This window comes from Aotus nancymaae, unplaced genomic scaffold (genome assembly GCF_030222135.1).
Source record: "Aotus nancymaae isolate 86718 unplaced genomic scaffold, 86718_ANA_hifiasm-v0.15.2.pri h1tg000028l, whole genome shotgun sequence".
NCBI lineage: Eukaryota > Metazoa > Chordata > Mammalia > Primates > Aotidae > Aotus > Aotus nancymaae.
In genome coordinates this window covers 29,097,196-29,119,916 of record NW_026988441.1, presented here as the reverse complement: position 1 = coordinate 29,119,916, position 22,721 = coordinate 29,097,196, and the positions used below count along the sequence as shown (strand labels likewise).

The 22,721-nt window shown below is 52.0% G+C and overlaps 1 protein-coding gene across 11 annotated transcripts in view; it reads right to left on the bottom strand.

Moving 5' to 3' along the window:
• Positions 1 to 244: 244 nt before the first annotated feature.
• EPS15L1 (epidermal growth factor receptor pathway substrate 15 like 1) overlaps positions 245 to 22,721 on the bottom strand; it is a 121,477-nt gene continuing 99,000 nt past the window's right edge. For 2 of the 11 annotated variants that reach the window (XM_064381685.1, XM_064381691.1), the window contains one exon: positions 265 to 1,533. In XM_064381685.1, the coding sequence (XP_064237755.1) occupies positions 1,387 to 1,533 (147 nt within the window). In that variant the 3' untranslated portion in view covers positions 265 to 1,386. Of the gene's footprint in view, positions 1,534 to 3,632; positions 8,264 to 20,318; positions 20,367 to 22,721 lie in introns of those variants that run through there. The other 9 variants (XM_064381687.1, XM_064381690.1, XM_064381684.1 and 6 more) reach the window with 8 other exon arrangements.

Below are 22,721 nucleotides of genomic sequence, written 5' to 3'. Positions count from 1 at the left end.
CCCAGGCTGGAGTGCAGTGGCATGATCTCAACTCACTGCAACCTCCACCTCCCGGGTTCAAGTGATTCTCCTGCCTCAGCCTCCTGAGTAGCTGGGACTATAGGCATGCACCACCACACCCAGCCAATTTTTGTATTTTTAGTAGAGATGGGGTTTCACCATGTTGGCCAGGATGGTCTTGATCTCTTGACCTTGTGATCCGCCTGCCTTGGCTTCCCAAAGTGCCAAACTACAGGCATGAGCCACCGCCCCCGGCCACCCTTTGTGTTTTATTTATTTTTATATTTGCAATCTTTCTGCAAATTTAAAACTGGCCAGGCACGGTGGCACACGTCTGTAATCCCAGCCCTTTCAGAGGCTGAGGTGGGAGGATGGCTTGAGCCTAGGGGACAGAGGTTGCGGTGAGCTGAGATCACGCCACTGCACTTCACCCTGGGTGACAGAGCTCAGACCCTGTCCCAAAAAAATTTTTTATAGGGTAAATTGTCTAAGGGGCTTATGCCTTTCTATCTTCTTTGCAATTTTTCTGCAAATTTAAAACTGTCCTAAAAGATAAAGTTGGTTAAAACACAAAAATGGGCAGGGCTTGGTGGCTCACGCCTGTAATACCAACACTTTGGGAGGCTAAGAGAGGAGGATTGTTTTGAGTCTAGGCAGCCTGGGCAACATGAGAAGATTCTGTCTCTTAAAAAAAAATACCAAAGAAACAAAAAGGTAAAAATTTAAGATTTAGAGAGCAACGTTCCACCTATTTTTGCAAGGTTGATCTGCTTCCTGATACGAATGCAGGAGAAACAGTGTTTACAGAGATTAAAGAAGCTTCTCTTGTTTTGTATTAAAATATTTATATTAATCATTCAAACTTCATTTTATACAACGAATGCATACACCGCTGGGGGAGTGTCTGACTGATGCGTGGACGGGCGGGCGGGGATGTCTGCAGCTATGAGTGGGGAGGCGGCGCGGAGGCCATGGGTGCTTCCTCACCTGGGCTGACCAGCATGTGTTCCTTCCCAGAGGAAGAGCTGGACACAGTCAGCCCTGGGGGGACGGCAAAGTGGAGTGAGGGACCTGCAGACGTGGGGCATGGCCCCTGTAAGGGCTTCCCCAGGAGATGGGGCTTCTCTAGGCCTTGCAGCCGAGTCTGCTCACCCTGAACAAGACTTCCAGTCCTGGCCGTTGGTGTACGGTGGCTACAGTGTGTGGTGTGTGTGTGCGCGCTGATGTGTAGACATGGTGTGTGTGTGTGCGTGTGTGTAGACATGGTGTATGTGCGTGCGCGTGTGTGTAGACATGGTGGGTGTGTGTGTGTGTGTGTGTAGACATCCGCACTGTCCCCTCTCTGGAACCCGCCCATGCCCTGTCCCGCCCACGCACAGCCCGCGCCTAGGCAGCGGGCATGTCAGCCTTGCTGAGCGCGATGGCCAGTTCCAGGTCCTCCTGCTCCTGCCGCCGCAGCCGAGCCAGCCTCTCCTGTTCCGCCTTCTCGCTCTCCCGCTTGGCCCACGCCAGCTGCTGCTCCTCATTGCCAAACTGCAAAGGAAAAACGGAGAGTGGGTGATGTGGTCCTGGGGCTAGGACCTGTAGGCTGGAGGGAGGCAGGGAATGTGTGGGAGGGGACAGGGAATGTGTGGGAGGGGGCAGGGGCCTGCCCACCGCCCCGTGGAGGATCCGATGTGCAAGGGGAAAGTGTCTTGGCTGGGTCCAGTGGGTGTGAGAGCCTGGCTCAGGCCCCCCATCTGGAAGGCGGAGCGGACAGGGTGCATGTGATTAAGTGTGACCTTAACTGTGACCTCTAGGCCTCAGAGAAACCAGCCACCCAGCCTCACGCAGAGAAGTGAGGATGAACCCTTGATGTTGGTGGCCAAGAGGTGCAGAGATGGGGAAGTTCGAGCACGCACAGCTCTAAAGCCCCGCAGTGCAGATTAATTCTGCAGTCTGGGAATGCAGTACTTCAGAGCACCCCGAGACCCTCTGAGGGTCATTTTCTATCAGAACATTGAGAAAAGCCATGGCAGTCACACTGCCATTTAGTCAAATCTTTATTCTTGGGGTATTTTTCTAAAATGTTCAGTTAAAATAAAAACTTAAAAAAGGGAGAAAAACATCTTGATGCTGAGATAGGTGATTTCAAATGATCCAAAATACGTTAGTTATGAAAAGAAAAGCCACATCCCACAAGCTCCTCCCCTAGGGTGGGTCCCTGTATCCTGGACTTCCCTGAGAGGTCGCTGGCATCATCGGGCCCCCCCAGGAAAGCTGCTGCCACTTAGAGACTAAAGGATTCCCTTACGAACATCTCGCTGCGAAGTACTGCCTCTGACCAGCTCTCTGCTCAACGCTGGAGCAACACCAATGATAACACGAGCGGTGGCTCTTCCCAAGGCGCCCTTGGGAGCAGAAATATACAATCCCAGTACAGTCTGGGACCCAGGCTCTCGAGGAGGCCCCTGCAGGCTCCCCGGAGTGCAGGGAAGGAGGCACACAGAAACGCTCACGGCTCTGCACCACACATAGCACTAGGTCTGTGTGACAACAGGGAGGTGGGCCTGCTGTCATCTCATCCCTCTGACAGCTGGGGACACTAAGGCCAGGGAAGGCGTGGCTCACACTCTATAGACTTTTTCCCCCAGGCCATGGCAGGTCGGGGGGGCATGGCTAGCAGCTGAAGCTGACAGGGAGGATGCGTCCTTGTGGGGTTCTGGGTGTGAGGCCCAGTGCCTGACCTTGGGGTCGCCAGGACGAAGCATGGAGTGGGATAAACCAGACTGAGGGGCTTGTGGGCCTCAGAAAGGAGCTGGGATTTCCCCATGGAGGCTCCATGGGCGAGTGAGTTGGGTGATCGGATTGGCAGTGTCTGGACGTTTCACGGCTTGATGGTGGCATGAGCAAGGGGCAGGAGAGACGAGGGACAGATGGCAGGGCTGGAGGGACTGGGCCGGGTGCAGGAGCGGGTGGATGCAAGGAACCTGGTTGGGAGGAGGATGCAGAGCCCTGGAGGCCTCCCTCTAGCTGGCCTCAGGACCCGGATGGGGGACAGGCGGAGTGTCGGTATCAAGAAAAGATGTCTCTGGGAGGAAGGGCTGAGTCTTGACTTCTTAGAGGCGCTGCCCAGCTAAACACTTAGGGGTCCGATGAGTCTCCAGGTCGAACTCCCTCCTGCCACGGTGTCACTGCCATGGGCACAGATAAGCGTTTCCCCCACCTCCCGCACCACTTTGGGGAATTTTCCAACACCTCACGGGGAGGAAAACAAGGAAAAACAACAAGTGCAGGCAGAGATTATTCCATGGTGCTGCGGACAACAGTGGGAGGGAGACGGCGCTGCTGACTCGGACCTCAACCGCCACCAGTCTTGAGGGCGGGATGGGCGGGAGCTCACGGTAATGTTCGCCCGGATCCAAATCAAAGCCGGGAGCGGCAACGTAACCAGCCTGCTGGGTCTGAACCATAGCCCCCACCCCCGCTGCCTTCTCTGGCCCCGCTGAGCCCCCATGTTGCAGTGTCACTGAAGCGCCTTCTGCTTGCCGGGTCTGTGTTTCCAAATGAAAGATATCAGTAGGAAAGTTCCCAACGTCTTCAGAGTCCACTGGTTCAAGGTCAGCTCACGAATCCACACTGGAGACTTGCATTGGTGAGGTCTGCGGGCACTTAGGAAGCAGGATGGGCTGTGAGTTCGGGGAGAGCTCTCCAGAAAGGGGGCTCTGAGGCGGATCCCTCTGTGTCTGCTGTCTTAGCCCTGGGTGGGGCCACCTTCCAGTTCTTGGATCTGGGTGGGTCACGTGGGCCACAGTCTGGCTGCCTGTGGGTGTGGCCACAGCGAAACCAATAGCAGCTGGGATTCATACCAGCTCTGATTTTTGCTTCCCTCTGGCACTACCATGGAACTGTGACACCGCAGGAGCGGGACACTGCCCTTCCGAGATACGGCCCTCACGAGGCCTGCCTGCTCAGGGTGCATGGTAAGTGGTTCCTGTCGGCAGCCTCTTGGAAATCCACAGTTCAGACAGCTCAGCACGCTGGGTGATAGGACAGCCCGGGAGGCACCTGGCACCTGTCCTCACTAGGAACAGACACCTGCGCTCCAAGGCGTCTGATGGCACTTCCACCGCACCGTGCGCAGGACACGTGTAACCACCTCCCATTCACTTGTTCTGACATTGAAATTGCATCCAACTCCTTCAATAATTCAAAGCACGGCTTAGCTGATCTGATATTTGCACTGCTCTTAATGCGAACTTCCAAAACAACCACTCTGCTAACCTAGAAATGCCACTTCCTAATGAACACGTTTGCCTGAGACAGACAGGCCTGCTTTTAAAGAAATACCAGAGAGGGAAGAAGTTTCCCGGGAACCGCCACAAGCACAAATAATCCACTGATGGAAATTCGGGGCTTGTAAATTAGAGGGTTCTGGAGAGGCACAGCCAGGGCACCACCTCCCCAAGTGAGGTGCGGGTGACCTGGGCTCCCCTGACTGCCAATGTGGATGGGGCTGCCCCTGCACAGGTGAAAACGCAGCCTGGACATCAGTCTCAGAACGTCTGCGCTGAAAGTCATGCTGCCAATCCGCGGGGCAGTCAGAGCCCTCTTGGCATTTGCTCAGGGAAGTGGAAGTATTCAAACCAGAGGAAGCAGCTGTACCCTCTACTAAGTTAGCACAAATATTCCAGATCCAGTGAACCCAGAAACCACGGGCCGATCGGCGGAGCCCCCTGAATGCCATAAACACGGAGAGACATCTCGAGTACCCAGAGGAGGGCTGGTCATGGATGATTTTAAACAATGATTCGACCCAAGGAGACAAACAAAAACAATTAAGGGTCCTGTCCTCACCCCATTCCTTCAGAGTGGCTGAAGTGCGCTATCTAATAATTTCCTCTGGAAAAAACGGGTATTTGCAGTGGGAAAAGTGATTTTAAACAGAAAACAGGCCGGGCGCAGGGGCTCATGCCTGTAATCCTAACACTTTGGGAGGCCAAGGCAGAAGGATTGTTTGAGCCCAGAGTTCAAAGCCCAACCTGGGTAATAAAGTGAGATCTTGTCTCTACAAGAACATTTTAAAATTAGCCAGATGCAGCTGGGCGCGGTGGCGCGTGCCTATAGTCCCAGCTACTCGGGAGACAGGTGGGAGGACTGCTTGAGCTCAGGAGTTCTGGGCTGTAGTGCACTATGCCGATCAGGTATCTGCACTAAGTTCAGCATCAATATGGTGACATCCTGGGAGCGGGGGACCATCAGGTTGCCTAAGGAGGGGTGAACTGGCCTAGGTCAAAACTCCCGTGCTGATTAGTAGTGGGATCTTGCCTGTGACTAGCCACTGTACTCCAGCCTGGGCAAAAACCTATCTCTTAAAAAATAAAATAAATAAAGTAAAACAAAATTAGCCAGATGCAGTGGTGCGCACCTGAGGTCCCAGCTACATGGGAGGCTGAGGTGGATGATTGCTTGAGCCTGGGAGGTCAAGGCTGCAGTGAAGCCGTGATGGCACCACTGCACTCCAACCTGGGTGATAGAGCGAGACCCACTTCTGAAAATGTAAAAACCAGGCCGGGCACAGTGGCTCACGCCTGAAATCAAAGCACTTTGGGAGGCCAAGGCGGATGGATCATGAGGTCAGGAGTTCGAGACCAGCCTGGCCAACATGGTGAAGCCCCATCTCTACTAAAAATACAAAAATTAGCTAGGCGTGGTGGCAGGCACCTGTAGTCCCAGCTACTTGGGAGGCTGAGGCAGGAGAATCGCTTGAACCCAGAAAGTGGAGGTTGCAGTGAGACGCGATTGTGCCACTGCACTCCAGCCTGGACGACAAGAACAACACTCTGTCTCAAAAAAAAAGAAAAAGTAAAAGAAAATGTAAAAACCAAAAAAATAGAGGGGAAAAAAGAAAACCAGAAAACAGCAGGGCTGCACCCAGGCCTGGGTGGAATTTGATTTCCTACCTGGAGATGAGGGTGATAAAATGGCTGGCACTGTTTCAAAACTGAAGTTAACAATTGTTCTGGAACAACCAGAAAGGTTAAGCCAAATGATACCTTGAAACCTTGGGTGGTTTTTCTTTTTGTTTTAGAAAAAACGAGCCCTTTGGGGGTTAGGACCACAGGAAACAGAACTATGAATTTCAGAAAGAGAACAGTCATTTCTTCAAGCTGCCGTTCACCCCTCTTACCTAACTCTTCCCTACCCAGGACAGAGTACCTGAGTCATGTGTGAAGAATTCTGTTTGTTTTTTTTTAATCAGCATTTAATATTTTTCCACCAGAAAATAAATGAAGGGCTATTCAAGAAACTCTAGATAAAGCAGGTCTTGTTTCTGGTTTTTATTAACAACGTCATCATTTTGCATACATCCCCAATGCGCATCTAGGGTCAATAAAAATCAAACTCACTGCAGTTGTAAAATATTTATGGGTCACCCAGAGCCAGAAACAGGTCAGGGTTGGCCGGGCCTGGTGGCTGTTGTAATCCCAGCATTATGGGAGGCTGAGGTCGGCGGATCACCTGAGGTCAAGAGATTGAGACCATCCCGGCCAACATGATGAAACCCCATCTCTACTAAAATTAAAAAAAATAGCCAGGCGTGGTGGCACATGCCTATAGTCCCAGTTACTTGGGAGGCTGAGGCAAGAGAATCGCTTGAACCCAGGAGGCGGAGGTTACAGTGAGCTGAGATCGTGCCACTGCACTCCAGCCTGGGTGACAGAGCGAGACTCCGTTTCAAAAACAAAAACAAAACAAGTCAGGGTCTTGGGGGATTGAAATAAGCCACACGAGCCAGTCATGTGTAATACCAGCACTTTGGGAGGCCAAGGTAGGGGGATCACTTGAGGCCAGGGGTTCCAGACCAGCCCAGGCAACAAAGCAAGACTCCATCTCTACAAAAAAAAATTAAAAATTAGTCTGGCATGGTGTTGCACACCTGTAGCCCCAGCTACTCAGGAGGCTGAGACAGGAGGATCGCTTGAGGTTACAAGTGAGCTATGATCGTGCCATTGCAGTCCAGCCTGGGCAACACAGTGAGATCCTGTGACTGAAATAAACAAATTGATAAATAAGCCACAGGATAGCTGTGCACAGTAGAGGTCATCAAGATGGCTCAGAAACAAATCGGGTGCTTTCTGTGCATTGATATGGCAGGGCTTGTGTTCAAAGAGACATCCCAGGACTTAGGGCATCTATAAATAACACGTCTCACACCTAATGGTGAAGGAACTCACAAGCTCGAAGGAAGAAAGTGGGGGTGTAACACACAGTAAAACCAATCTGGGAAGATGACACCTGAAGCTCTCAGAGAACGAGATTTCATATATTAAGGAAGCTACGGAAAACTCCTCAAAGCCGCTTACAATCTGGAATATTTTTCACCCAGAGAAAAACAAAGCCAGGCTTTCAAAATCCCGGGATTTGCTTCTCAAAAGGCACTTAACTTTGCTAAATGGCTTTTTTGAGCTCTTTTTGTCTTAGCTTCCAGAGTGGTTGTTCTAGACTGCATTTCTTTTTTCACTGGAGCTGGTAACTGAACTTAACAAGCTTAAAAAAAAAATCAAATTGCTCTTCCCTGCTGTGATCTGCCTGAAGTCCTTCAATTTGTATCTGTGGCACAAAACGCACTGAGCGGGACTGTGAGAACTTGTGCGCAAAGGACTTTTTTGGGGGACGGCGGAACCCTAATGTAACTTTTGCAATCTTCTTTTCATACTTCGGAAGTGCTTGACATCTTGGCTTCCAAAAATCAGTGAACACAACAGCCTCGGTGCGACAGAAACAATACAAAGAATCTACTGTGAAGGACAGACACGTCCCGCCTCCCTGCTGGAAGAATACCGTGCCTGTATGATCGAGCATCCAAACCGCGGCTGTTTTTGTTTTTTTTTATTGAGAAACTGTTCTTCTTACAGAAGCGGCAGTGTGGAATAAATAACTCGAGGGACAGAGAGTGTGAGGTACCAAGAGGCTAGAGAAGCTGGGAGGTCTGCCTTAAAAAGAAGACAAAAACCCCAGGAAGGCTGCAAGCGGAGGGTTGGAGGGTGGCCCGGTGGGGAGAGAACTCAACTTACAGAGGTGAAGTCTGCAAAGCCCGAGGCAGAGGCCTTAGAAGGTTTAGCTGCAGAGGAGGGGACAAATGGGTCTTTTCCACTAAACGGGTCCCCAAACCCCTTTTTACTTTGGAACGGGTCGCCGCTGTCAGCCCCGAGTGGCTGGAATGGATCAGGGGCCTCGGGAAAGTCTGTGGAACCAAGCTGGCTTACAGGTGTACTTTTACCTGGAAAGTTCAGGAGAAAAAAAGGAGAAAGAAAGAAATATGAGTTACTCACCCGGACAGAGCACAATGCCGGTGGGCGCAGCCTCTCTGGGAAGAGCTTGGAACGCAGCTAACAGATGGGACGGGGGTACCCTGGGGAATCCCAGTTTTAATCAGCTTTATCCCAGGGGCTTAACAGGTTGTGAACGACACAGGAAAAACAATTCAGATGACTCCCAAACACAACACACACAGAGCAGCTCAAACTTGAGTCGTCCTGAAACAGTTTGCATGCAGGTACGTTTCGAACAGATTCATTGTAGCATGGCGACACATTTATTAACATACCGTTTTTCAAAATCATGGCTGAGCAGAAAAATACACTGCAAGCTTCTAACAGTTAAAAAAAAAAAAGGAGCGGGGGAGTTACTTGCAAATGAAAAGGAGAGATTAGTTTCATAACGTGGTATGGTTATGAGGCGCGTTAGTTATGAAGGTCTGCATACAGCTCTGCCATGCTGGGGTTTAAGTTCTTTTTTTTGAGACGGAGCCTCTCTCTGTTGCCTAGGCTGGAGTGCAGTGGTGCAACCATGGTTCACTGTGGCCTTGGCCCCCAGGGCTCAAGGGGTCCTCCCACCTCGGCCTCCTATGGGCATGAGCCACCATGCCTGTCTAATTATTTTTTTTTTGGTAGAGACGGAGTTTTGCCATGTTGCCCAGGCTAGCCTCGAACTCCTGGCCTTAAGCAATCTCCCTACCTCAGTCTCCCAAAGTGTTTGAGCCACTGCGCCTGGCCTTAAGTTCTTTTTTAGCCCCCACTTCTGCCCCTCTGGTGTTGGTGGCTCCAAGGGGCAGGGTTTGTCTGGGCCCTTCTGGGCTTCTGCCAAGCAGGGAACGCCAGGATGACCGGGTCCCAGCAAGCCGTATCTTGACAGGGAGGTGAGAAAGAAGTGTTCAGAAGTGGAGGAAAAGGAAAAGGCATGAGGGATGTGGCCTGAGGACGCATGGCTTTTCCCAATGCATCCTGCCAATGTACCAGAATATTCCACCAAGAAGCAGAGGCCTGTCAAGATCTGCTTGGCGATGGGAGGTCCCACCTAAGGGGCCTTCCAGCATCTGCAGTTTTGCAGGCCAGCTGGACTAACTCCATGCTCCTGTCTGATACCCCTCTATTTGCCCAACGGGGGCCCTGGGTGGTCACGGCAGACATTCACTGTGGTCCATGGAGCACCCCAGACCGGAGGCTCAATAATATGTAACACGATTCCAATGTATTAACTCAGAAAGTTTTGAAGCTAATGTTTAGAAAGAAACCAAGAACCACCTGCCCCTCCAGGGTTGACCCTGGACCTCTGGCTGCACTTCCAGAGAGCACTCTGGCCCCAAGCCGCACCTGCCCCGTGCACCACCTGAGCCCAGGACAACTGCCTTCCTCCTCCGGCAGGACGAGCTCACACAGGCCAGCCTCAGTCCCTCTCCACGCCCAGATCTAAAGCCGTTCCCTCTGCTCCCCCAGCAGATCAACCACCCCAGGCCTCATTTTTGAGGCTCCAGGTGTCCCTGTGGGCTCCGGGGCCACAGCCCGCATCTGCCACCTTTAGCTCTGGGCCTTGGCAAGGGTAATTGCCTCCTCCCAGCTGGCCTTGGTGTCCTTATCTGTGAAGTGGAAATGAGAAGGGTGCCAAACAAGTGACATTCCTGGGACCCCAGGGGTCTGCTCCCACCCAGTGTCCTGCACTGCCATGCCCAATGTGGCCCGGTGAGAACCTGGCCTGTCGCCCTGCTTGCCTGTAGCCCTGCTTCTGGAAACGGAAGCTCACTTGTCTCTCAACTGGCAGTTCTGCATCAGCTGGAGCTGGTGGGACAGCATAAGGACTGCTGTTTCCTCTTCGCGTATTCAAGGAAAAACAGCCTTCCTTCCCAAGGTTTGCACAGGACTTGGGAGACAAACCCCTGCAGCCTGCCTGTCTGCCTCCACCTGTCCCCACGAGGTTCCACCAGGGTCGCCGTGGCATCCTTGGCTGACCTTTGGCCACTGGCTGCGGGAGACTTTTCCAGACTCTTCATCTGTGTGAGTCCATCTAAGAGGCTCCTCCTCGGGGTGGGAGGGCAAGCTGTCCTGGGCTCTATTAGGACTCCCACTCTCACTTTCTATGAAAAAGGTGGGAGGGAGAGGCCTGGCATCAGTCTCCCGCTGTGGCCTCAAATCAATTCACGGTCAGCCCCAAGGTCCAGTTAGCAAAAGGGGCGCTGGGATCTGGAAGGGGCCCACACAGACCACCTTTGCCAAAACCTGTGGACAAGCCATGCTGGAGACCCTTCCCCACAGGGGCAGTGCCTGCCCTCTCAGGGCAGTCCCCACACCCGAGCTTTCTAGGTGTCTCGCTTCTCTATCCCCAGGTGCCCCTCCCACCTTCAGCTCTACTGAAGCCTCCTCCTCCCTGACCCCCACCTTCCTGGTTCTGCTGGCCTTGAAGAACTACCTCCCACCCTAACCTCGAGGCTGCCTCCCCCGCAGGGCCATTCCTGAGGCATGAGCCAAGGGGAAGCCAAGGCCTCACTGCTGGGTCTCCTGGAGGTGCCCGACCCCTTTCCTCTCCAAAGGGAGGGGCAGCCAGCTCTGGTGGGAGGGGTCAATCCCAGGCTGTCCACCAGGGAGCAGAGGGGGCTCCCTGGGGCTGCTGAGCAGGATGGAGGGTGGGCAAGGGCCCCTCACCCCCACCCTCCCGCCCCTCGAAGCCTTGTATCCCTACTGGCTAACCCACCAGCTCGGCTCCCTTCCCTGTGAGCCAAACCCACCCAGCAAAGTGGCCGCTTAGCACAGACCGGTCCCAGCACCCTGCCCAGACTTCTTGAAAGCTTCCCCCTGCTCAGGGATGACACCCCAGCCTCGTCTAGGAACCCCCAAACCCAGAACTTCCCCAGGAACCCCCAAACCCAGAGCTTCTTTCCTGGCTATGCCTCGTCCATCTGCCAGGAAGGCACTCCCAACTGGAAGGCCATCACAGGCAGTGGCCTTCTCAGGGAAGAAACTGCAGCCCCTTCCCCAGCATGCCTGCGTTTAGCTCTGCAGCCCAGACCTGGGGCTGGGAGTGGCCCTGGAAGACGGTGGGGGGCATGGCGGCCACCCCCCCAGCCTTGCACCAGCTGTTCTCAGCCTCAGTTTCCTAATCTAAGCAAAGGGCTGTGTCCCAACAATCGTCCATATATATGTTCAAGTCTTAACCCCTGTGCCTTAGAATATGACCGTACTTGAAGACAGAATATTTAAATGGGTAATGGAGTTAAAATGAAGTCAGAGTCAATGACCGTCCTCACCAAAAGAGCTCAGGACACAGACCCACACACACAGAAACAGCCACGTGAAGACGCGCCAAGCCAAGGAGAGGCCTCAGAAGAAACCAACCCCCGACTGACGCCTTGATCTTAGACGTTGAGCCTCTAGAACTGCAAGATAATCAGTGTCTGCTGTTTAGGCTGAGACAGAGCAGGTGTGAGCAGGGAGCCACCAAGGCCACAGGCAGGGGCGCCCAGGGGAACAGTGAGATAGTGTCCTGCACCCCAGCCTGTGGGTTTACAGGGGGTAGTGACAGTGACCTCCACCAGTCTCTGGAGCCCCTGCCTGCCTCTGCCCAGCCTCTCCCTCCATGGGGAAGTCTCCCCTCCCTCAGGGTCCCCCACCACTCTGTCTGCTTCTCGTGGCAATGGCCTCTGCCACAGCCAAGGCTCAGCTCTGTGAATGCTGGACCCAGCACACCACAAACACCAGCCAATACCGTCCCACATCCCTGGTGCTCTCCAGCCCAGAGCTCGGCACACAGTGGGCTTCAGGAGGTCCTGGTGAACCAGGTGTCGCCTATTACAGATTCCACGGGTCTCCAGGGACCTGGGGCCCTTTGGAGAAACACCCTGGGGAGGGAAAGGGAATAAAGGCATCTGCCTTCCTGGTTTACAGGAAAGAGCAATGTTACTGTACGTGCTTGGGTGTTTCAGTTTTTCCTCGAATACCTACATGATACATGATATGGACCAAATGGCCAGATTCTAGCAGAGGACACAGGAAGTGTTTCCAGGGCAGAAGCTCAAAGTCCCAGGACCCGGTGTAGCCCCCAGGACCCGCAGCAAGTCCAGGGTGGACACTGCTTGCTTTCTCGAAGCAGTTCCTACAGGAATGATCACCTGAGGCAGACCTGCAAGTATCTGGGGGGGCAGTGGGGGTGTAAGGGAAGGACGCCCCAGCCAGGCCCCTAAGAGCGACCGTCACAGTACAGAAGGTTCAAATAAATCAGTCGCTTTTGAGTGGCTTTTCTTCTTCAGTTCAATAAAGACCTTCCTCCTTTGGTTTGGGGGGTTTAAAAAAAATGGTTTTTGGGAGGAGTGGTTAAGAATCCCGCCTCCTACCATTTCAAGCTGAGGTTTCTGATACGCAAAGAGATGATCGGAGAGATGAAAAGCTTCGTTCACACCAAGAAATGCCTGTGCCTGGTTTTGCTCTGTTGCCGAAACCGTTGTTATTTAGAAGTCATGACTATGGTAATATGAAACCAGGGCACATCAACTGCTGGCTTCTTGTTTTCAGAAGGAAAAAAAAAAACAACGGTTTTTTTCTTGGTTGTCAGTGTTTGTGCTTTGGGTTGAGGCGATTTTGGACCTGACACGTGCGAGGCCGGCCAGTGCCTGGTCCGGCTTTTGACCTTGCTGGTGACTGGAGGCTTTGGGCAAAGAAAGGCACGGGCATCACTGCAGGGCCACGGCCCTCGGCCCAAACTTCCCACTTTTGCACAGCGATTTATTTTTAGCGGCTATTTTTCAAACTCTGTAGGTCTAGTTCCTGCTTTTATGTAACCACTTCTGCTAACTCCTTAATCGTTTTTTCCGATTTTCTGAGGTGTAGCTTATCGCAAACGTGACAAAGTAACTTTAATCTGCCTTCAGGCCCTGAAGCAAACTCTTCTGCAACGCACCCACGCCAGGGTTTTATACTTTTTCGTGGCTCCAGAAAACATGAGTAAGGAGAGAGCTTTACTGATGCGTGTTTCAGAAAAGCGGTCGGCAATCATGAAAACAAAACCCAAAATAGTTGGTATAGAAATGTCTGAAAACGATGGCATCAAACCAGGTGCCAGGATGATACCTGGGAACTGGTTTGATGCCATCATTCCTAGATATCTGTGACGGGAACCGGGGCCCACAGCAGATGAGAATGAATAAAGATAAATGAAATTAAAAGACCCTCTTGGGGATGCTGACTGCCTACCACAGGGAGACTTTATTAACAGGGGGCAAGGGATACAAGATTGAAGAAAAGGCAAAATAGAACTTATTTTCAAACCACAGCAGTTTCAACAGTTACCCAAGCGGTATACCGAAACCACACACAGGACTGACTTTAGCAAAAACAATATGAACCAAATGGTTTACCACAGTGTGCTGTTAAAAAAAAAAAAAAAAAAAAAAAACTCGGTGGCCGGCTCCACCCTGATAGAAATTTCTTTAATTCTCTTATTTCTCAAGCTTCTTCTCAAAGCGGCGCACATCCCTAGCAACTGGGATCGGGGTAGTGAGGGGGCGGGCTCTGCTGCACTATCGTTCTTGGTCAGCAAACTTTTTCAAGATTCTGACTTTTCTATCTCGCTTTGCTTAAAGCATCCTCAAGAGCTGGGTGCAAACAACAACAACAATGGGATAGAAATATACACCCTTGCAAACCCTAAAAATGGTGAATGCTGTAAAAACCCTGGGAGGGAAACTCTCTTGGTTTAGATTTTTTGCTTAGGAAGAGAATAAGAAGTTCGGATAATATAGGGTCTCAATCAGTCTGATTAGGAAAAATATTAGAAATAAACATGAGAGAGAGAGAGAGAAGTGTGTGTGTGTGTGTGTGTGTGTGTGTGTGTGTGTGTTTCATCCTGACTAGGTTCTGTTTATACAGTTCAGTAGTTTAGTGCTGTACTTGGAAAACGCAGTTCTGTAGATGAGAGGTAAATATAAAAACAAAACAAAACAAAACAATACAAAACAAGAGTTTGTGGTCAGGACAGCTGCCTACCTTTGCTATTATCCTATGCAACATCGAACACTCACACAACTGTCACTCATCCTACACAACAGTGGACATACACACACAACTATCATTGATCCTACACAACAGGACACACACACACACAACTATCATGGATCCTACACAACAGGGGACACACATACACAAGCATCATTGATCCTACACAACAGGAGATGCCCACACAATTGTCATTCATCCTGCACAACATGGACACCCACACAACTCTCATTGATCCTACACAACAGAATATGCCCACACAACTGTCATTCACCCTGCACAACATGGACACCCACACAACTCTCGTCATCCTATACAACGAGAGGCCCACACAACTATCATTCATCCTGCACAACATGGACACTCACACAACTCTCATTCATCCTACACAACAGAATATGCCCACACAACTGTCATTCATCCTGCACAACATGGACACCCACACAACTCTCGTCATCCTATACAACAAGAGAGGCCCGCACAACTGTCATTCATCCTGCACAACATAGACACTCACACAACTCTTGTCATCCTATACAACGGGAGGCCCACACAACTCTTTCACCCTATACAACAGAGGATGCCCACACAATTGTCATTTATCCTGCAGAACACAGACACCCACACAACTGTCATTCACCCTACACAACAGGTGATTCCACACATTTCCCGTTCATCCTGCAAAACATGCACACCCACGTAACTGTCATTCATTCCACACAACAGGTGATCCCACACAACCATCATTCACCCTACATAACACAGATGCCCACACAACCGTCATTCACCCTACACAACAGAGACCCACGCAACTGTCATTCACCTTACACAACAGGTGATCCCACACAACTGTCATTCATCCTACACAACACAGATGCCCATACAACTGCCAGGATTCTGAGAGTCACATTGCATAGGAGAGCAGTAGCCTGGGAGGGCACCACTCCAGCCGAGCCAAGGCCACTGACATACGTCTTGTTCCTCCTTCCCCATCCTGCCAGCAAGAAAGCTTAGCTTTGGGGAGAGGGGAGAAAGAGAGAAAACAGCACAGGTTCTAAAATTCATCATCACTCGGGAACTCATCTTGAAAAAGAGGGCTTTTCCCCACCACACATCAACGTCTTTGTCTGGCTCCCATCTAAGACGCGTGAGGGGAGTTCGTTTTTCTACAATGCGACACATGGGACCACGTAAGGGACCTGCAGCTGGGAATCCTGCAGGCGGGAATCCTGCAGGCGCCAGCCCTGCGCGCACTCTGCCTCAGATCAAAGCTGTGTCGAGAAGCACAGCCCCGGGAGATAAGAATCTGAGGTCCCCGCGATCGCAGCATTGAGATTTTCCACTAAAAATATTTACCGAATTTTAAGAAAATCTGCTTCATGTATTGAAGGGAACAGGATGAGGTTTGGTTCTGCATTGTTGAGAAAAGCTGAACAAATATTTACTATGAGCCACTACTGGCCGATGTGTTTTCCTGCCTGTGAGGTGTGGGAGGTGGGCAGGGGGCTGCCGAGCCCGATGGCTGTGGCCTCATCCTGCCATTAAATGAAAAAGAAGAAAGGGGGGTAAAGGTGCTGTGCTTTGGGGGTCCTCAAAAAGCAAATATCATTTGAAGTGAGAAATAACCATTTTCTAGACGTTACCACAAAATGCACCCATGACATTTACATAAAACCTGCCAGGCTGGGGCTGCACCAGCCCTGGAAGAAAATAAAACGTGTGTGTGTGTGTGTGTGTGTGTGTGTGTGTGTGTGTGTGTGTGTGTGTAGGGTGGGGTACATGATTTGGCAATGAATTTACAAATCACAAGCCAGTCTTCACGACAAAAATAATACAGACTGGCAGGTGTCACAATTCTGGTTTTTTTGAAAAATTGAATTTGTTCTCTGGCAGACACCTTTGACATACCCTGCATGAACACCCTGGGTGTCAGCCCCGTCCTCTGGGAGGATTTCTAAGGGAGATGCTATCTATACCTGAGCCAGGTGTGCATGAGCCTGACGGGGCAAGGGGGCCCAGCTTTGTTTCTCCCTACAGAGAGTACCAATGTTGCAGATGCCACCTCTACAAAGGGCAGGGAGGCGCCTTGCCCACATTTAACAAAATCCCTGAGAATGCCGTGCAGGAGTCTGAGCTGGTTAGGGGTCATGCGTGCACCAGAGCAGAAGGACCCAAAAGAGCCCCTGGGAGAGGAGGAAGTGAGGCGCAGAGCCCACCAGGAGCCCCCATGGTGGGGGACACTTGGGAAGGTGTCAGGTCAGATCCCCCATCATCCGCCTCCGTGTGCTGTTTTGCAGTTAGCAGTGGCAGGCGCGGGGAGCTGACTCAGGGCTTTGAATGGGAGAGATGAAAGACAGGGGCCATATCCACCCCACCAGAAAAGCAGGGAGGAGGTGCTTGGAGCTGCAGCCAGAGCCCCCTTCTGAGGCATCTGTGCTGGCCCTCACCGCCCTTAGGTGGAGCCTCTGCCAAGCGAGGGGTTGGGGTGTTCTGGAGGCAGGTACACCCGACATCCCCAGGGCAGCGGCTCCCATCCGTTCACACCTATACTCAGATGTTGGGGCGGGAACCCAGCCCCTCTGCCCCTTCACCCCACCCTGCAGCCCCCCAGGCCCCCTGCTGGGACCCCAGCCTCCAGCATTTGCACCCCACTGAACGCCAGTGATAACTGAGTCACACGACACCCACTCTATCGGCCTCTTCGGGTACAGAAGGGTGGGTGTGTGCCCAGGTAGGCAAATGCTTCTATTTTCAAACTCAGTGGTCTTTACAGAACAGAAAGTGCTCCAAACGGCAATCTGCCTGCAGTCAGTTTAAACGTATGAGGCTGACATTCCTCCCTCTCAGAGTGGGACCCTTCCTTGGCACCGTCAGCGGGTCCCACTCAGCCTTATGACAGGCCATCCAGAGGGCTCAGACGGAAGCCCTGAAGCTTCCTTGACCACAACAGTGTTGGGGGCTGGGGGCTGGGGGTGTGGGCAGGAAAGAGGGACTCTACCAGGTTGGGAGTTTCAGGCTCCTTAGGACCCCCTCCCGATCCTGGCTGGCAGGCAAGTGCTGGAATTTTCCAGGCCCCTCGAGATGGTAGAACCACTTGATCCATTCTAGAACTTCACATGTACCCAGCGGATTGTCTCTCAGAGATCATCGTGGGAACGGAATTAAAGTAAAGTTCAAGGCTGAGGTGCTAACCGCACAGTTCAAATGGAGATGCCATTTTTAAAGTGGATCTTGTGCAATCAACAAAAAGGTTTGGGACCCACATGGGCACATGATGGGGCGAGGTCACTGACCACCCTGGTTTCGATATTGGCCTGGCATTTCAGAGGAACGGGGGAGCTGGCGGCACTTAGGACCTCCGAGCTTCCTCGGAGGCTGCATCCTGTGTGGCATCCCCCGCAGGGCAATCAAGAACCCATGGCCACCCTGGGTGGACGCCACACACGGGTGCGGGAGGGGCTTGTTTGCAAGGGGAAGAATGACTTTTGTTTTCTTCTCTTGATGACAGAGCTGTTTGAATCAAACAGGACAGCCACTGGTTAAACTGGATCTCACGTCATTTAGGGAAAAGCTGCTGTCAGTGAGACTGTGGGGAATGGGCAAAGACATCATGCTCAGCCCCATCATCCAGGTGGCTTTGTTTAGGAGGTGAAAAGGTCATTAGCAGTAATAAAATAATCATTAAATTGGGGAGAGGTTAAAGGTGACTGGCTGGTTAGCGGTGGAGGTGCGCTGGCTGGTGTCACTGGGCGCTGCAGGCAGGAACCGCAACGCAGGGGCGTACTGGCAGGAAGTGGCAAGGGTGGGGCCGGTCGCAGGATCCCACTATCACAGCGGGGCTGAGGCCCAATCACTGACACCCACACAGCCATTTCCTGCACTTAAAAAAAAATCTGTTTCTCTCTTTGCAAATCAACAACTTTTACCTAGAAACTCTTCAGCGGTGAGCTCTGACTGATCTTGATCTCCGGTCCGTTGCAAAAAATACACCATTGTTTACCTGGGGGAGGTGTGTGCGGCAGCTAACTTTAACCTAACTCTAACTGACAGGTTTCGGCGGCCTGACGGGTCTGTGCTGCATCTGCCTGAAAGAAACCAGTTTCTTCTCCTCCAAACAGACACCTGCTGGTTATTTAACACCTTGATGATACACCTCTCTAGAAAAGACCTCCAGGCAAGGAGAAGTCAGCGCCCACACCAAAGCTCCATGCGTGCCCCAGGGGATGACCCTTGGTGGCCAGAGTACGCTTTCTGGCTTAGATGGGGAGAGAACTGAATATGTCGCTTTGAGACATGGCCAACCGTGGGCTACTCGGTGTATGCCATAACCGGAACTCTCCCTCGAGGAACCGCTGCAGGTTCCCAGGCAGAGGAGTCCACCTGTGACTACCGGGTCAACATCTGTCTGCCCGTGCACCCACACCATGTGCTGGCCGCACCAAATGTCAATTTCACTTCAATCGAGATTTAAACAAAGCAAAACAAGCAGCTCCCATGGAATTTGAAAACTGCAGCCTCTAGAAGACAAGAGAGCACCGAAACCCACACATGACTCAGATCCAAACTCGCATTTGGTCCCATACAGCGACGACCCACAGAGGACCCTAGAGCCCTCTTTGAAGTTCAACTCCCTGCACACTGACATTTTTTAACGGAAAAGATTTCCATTAAACGGTGATCTCACCGGGAGAAAAGCACATCATGAATGACTCCCTGAATGTGTGCAGCCACCTCGGGCCCAGCCTCTGTCTTTCCTGGAAAAGGTGCCCTTGGCAGAATCCTATGTCCTGGTCCCTGTGTCCCAGGGTGGGGAAGGGGGCTACAGACCACACACAGCACGTTGCTGTGCAAGGCGCTTCACCCACACACCCACCTGCCAGGCCCAAGTGGGTACATGGTCAAGCAGGGAAACAGGCTCGGGGAGGTTGAGTGACCCACCCAGGGCCTCCCTTTCCTCCAACGTCCAGAAACCAGCCTGATCTAGCGGTCCCCTGGATTCTAGCTGCGCTGGCCGCCCAGAGGACAGAAGGAAGTAGCCTCAGGTTCTCCTGTCCTGGCCTCACATGTCAGAGCCACTTCTAGGCACAGAGGACTAACAGGGTTCTAGAAACCTCTGGGAGCCCCGGGACAGACAAGTCCCAGATGGGAGTATGGGGCATCAGAATGTACCATGTGCCAGGCGGAGAGATGACAGAAAAGCTTGTTCCTTCATCGTGATTTCCACGAGTGCAGGCGTCACGCTGTGTGCACGGTTTGTAAGAAAACCCTGATCACTGGACAGTCTATTGGTCCTTCAGTCTGTTAGTCAGTCTATCTCTACCAGCTCACGGCTCAACTGCCAGGCCCAGAGGGGATCCCACCCACCTCATCTTCCTCCTCACTCAGCCACGCTGGGACCCATGTGTCTCGCGCAAAGTCCCAGCATCTGGAAGGCCCTGGAGTGACCCGGGTAAGGCGGCCATCACTGTGGGCTGGCCACATGGTCTCCCTGTGCGGAAAAAGGCTAGGGTGGCAAGAAAGGCAGAAAGGTTTTGTTTTGTTTTAAGAAAACAAAGTCCAGCAGTTTGAAAATATTGGACTTTAAGCTTTCTTTAAAAAATAATTCAGATTAGCTTCACTATTTCCCGTCTTAAAGAAGCCAAGAAAACATGAGATCTGCCCTGTGTCTTCCTAGCCAACTTTCTGAGCAGGGGTTCACCCGACACTCATCTGCTGACCACTCTTGCCGATAACCAGAGGCCTCCTGGGCTGCAGGTGGGTCTGTGCCATGTGGCCAGGAACTGGGAAGGGAATTGTGCAGAGCTGGGCTCTGATTCCCTTGACCAGAGAACCAGGGTAGGGCGGGCAGCTTCCTTTGCAATCCCCCAAAGAGCCAAACGCTTCTCCCCAACATGTGACTCATCAAAAGGTCAACCGCTGGGTCAACTGCGATGTGCGGATTGTTAGAGGTTAGTACGGAATCACAGCACAAATGCTGCTGCAAGCTCAAACAGCAATCACCACACAGTCTGTACCTACCACCCAGCAGTGTGTACAATGCAGAATTTTTCTGTTCAGCCATTGCTTCTGGGTAAAAGAATCAAACGAGAAATATTTAGACCTCCACACAGATGTGCAGCTGCTCTGGATTTAAGATGCTGTGCATGCAATGGCTGTTTTAGAGAATGCTCTGGAGCTCATGGCTTGGTTCTCCTTACTCCTGTCTTGAGGCAGGAGGCAGGTCACTGGGTGTAGACCTGGCCCTGCTGCCACCTTGCTGCGTGACCTTGGGGAGCCCCCATGACCTCCCCCCTCCCTTTCCTCTTCCAGGAAATGGGCATGGCCTGGCCTGTCTCTCTCATGGGTCTTGCTGGGAGCTGGTGAGATAAGAACTGTGCAAGCGCTTCCTAAGCGCCCATCGATGTTAATATAGTTCTGCAGAGCACCAAGGGGCACAGCAACCATCAACCACAGCAGAACAAAGATGCGGTGGCCTGTGCTATGAGCAAAGGAGCCGAGGACCCCCTGGGTCTCCAACTGTGCAACAGCTCCCTAAAAAGCCTCAACCCTGAAGCCAGGCCCAAAGAAGCCACCCAAACCCCTGTTACCAAACGTTCCACTTTTAGCAAGCATCCTTCTCTGCTTCTGAAGCCCACAGTACACTAAGAGCAGAAGCCAAGGTGGGGTGGGTAGGCTTGTAGAGGGAGACACAACGGGAGGTGACAGCTGAGGGAAAGTTCAAAAGCAGACCCAGCATCAGGTTTAGGTACGTGGGGAGGCGGGGGTGGCAGTTTCCATGAAACACTGAAAATGAAGCTCTGCACCTGTGAGCTGTGAGTGGGATGGCTCCTCCTCAGGGCCCAGCAAATACGGCACTGCTTGGGAATCATGTGCACCCATATGAGAATATGTGCAGGTGTGTATGAATGTGTGTACACATGCGCGTAAGCACAGAGCGTGCATGCCTGGGTGTGTGTGTGCACATTTGCATGCATGCCCGATGCAATATCCGTGTACTGCTCACCTGTATGCATGTATGTGCACACATGAATATGTGCATGTGTCCGTGAATGAACGCACACAGGTAAGCATGGAGAGTGTGCATGCCCAGCTGTACCTGAGAGTGTGTGTGTGCAGGCATGCACAATGCAGCATGTGAATGCATGCTGCTCATCTCTGTGCATGTGTGTTCACATGTGAATATGCACACATGTATATAGATGCATGCATGCATATAAGCATGGAGAGTGTGCCCGGAGGGGTGCATGGGAGAGTGAGTGCATGCATGCATATGCATACATGCAGGCAAACATGAGAACACACAAGTGATGTAGTATGTATGTGAATGTGTGTTCACCTGTATGCATGTGTGTTCACATGCAAACAGGTGCATGCATACTTGTGTAAGTGTGGAGGATGTGTGTGTACATGGGGTACACATGAATGGAAGAGTGTACATGTGTGCATGCATGTTATATGCATAAAAACACACAGCCGCACATGTGAATGTGCAAGTGTGTGTGCCAGCTGTGTGCATGCACTGTGATTATGCATATACGTTTGCATGTGTGCTTCTGCTCCCATCTTTTAAGCAGAGTGAAGAGGCCCACTGCTGGTCCATCAGGAGGGCATCGAGAGTCCCTGAGGAGCCACTGCCTCTGTGTCAGGCACAGGCGCCCTCCTGCAGATGGCCTGAAGGGAGTTCCTTTGTTGTTCTGTTTTTCCTCCTCTTGACGGTAAATGTCTTTGATGTCTGGCTTACAGAAATGATCTCTTTACCCATCTGCATCTGCTCAAGAGTTCACAGAAAATCTGCTCTAAATCCATACGGCCCATACTTGCTCACACTTTTCCTCATGACTCATCCACAAGGAAGCCAACCTGGGCCCTGCAGGCTGGGTCCCCATCCTCCTGAGAGAAGGGCCTGGCCAGCAGTGGGGACAGGAGGAGAGATGTGGTGTTTTAAAAATAACTTCCCCTACGTTCACCTCTACTGACAGGTGGCCCATGTGCAGGACCAAGCGTCACTTGTAACTAGTGAGCTAGGGGCAGGTGGAGCCTGCTAGGTCCATTCCACAACCTGCAATGACACTGGGGCTGCAAAGTGAGGCCAGTGGTGGATTCCAGGGGAGGAGCAAGTGCAAGCAGGAGGGTGAGTACCGCTTCCCTCGCTGCAGCTGGTGGAAAGGGCTGCAGGGCACGCCCTGTCTAGGGAAGGCAGGTAACAGAAGGTGTGACCATGGAAGTGTGTGAGTCTTTTGTGGCTGCCCACAGTCCAGGGACAGTGTGGGGAACACTCTGCCTGGAGGCTAGAGAATAGGAGACATCCCAGACCAGGGTATGGATGGAACAGGCAATAATTGGGTAGATAAACGGATCAGGGAGCTGCAGCGACTCCTTCTGCCACTTGAAGCAACAGCTTTCTGTTTGAGAGTCTGCTCA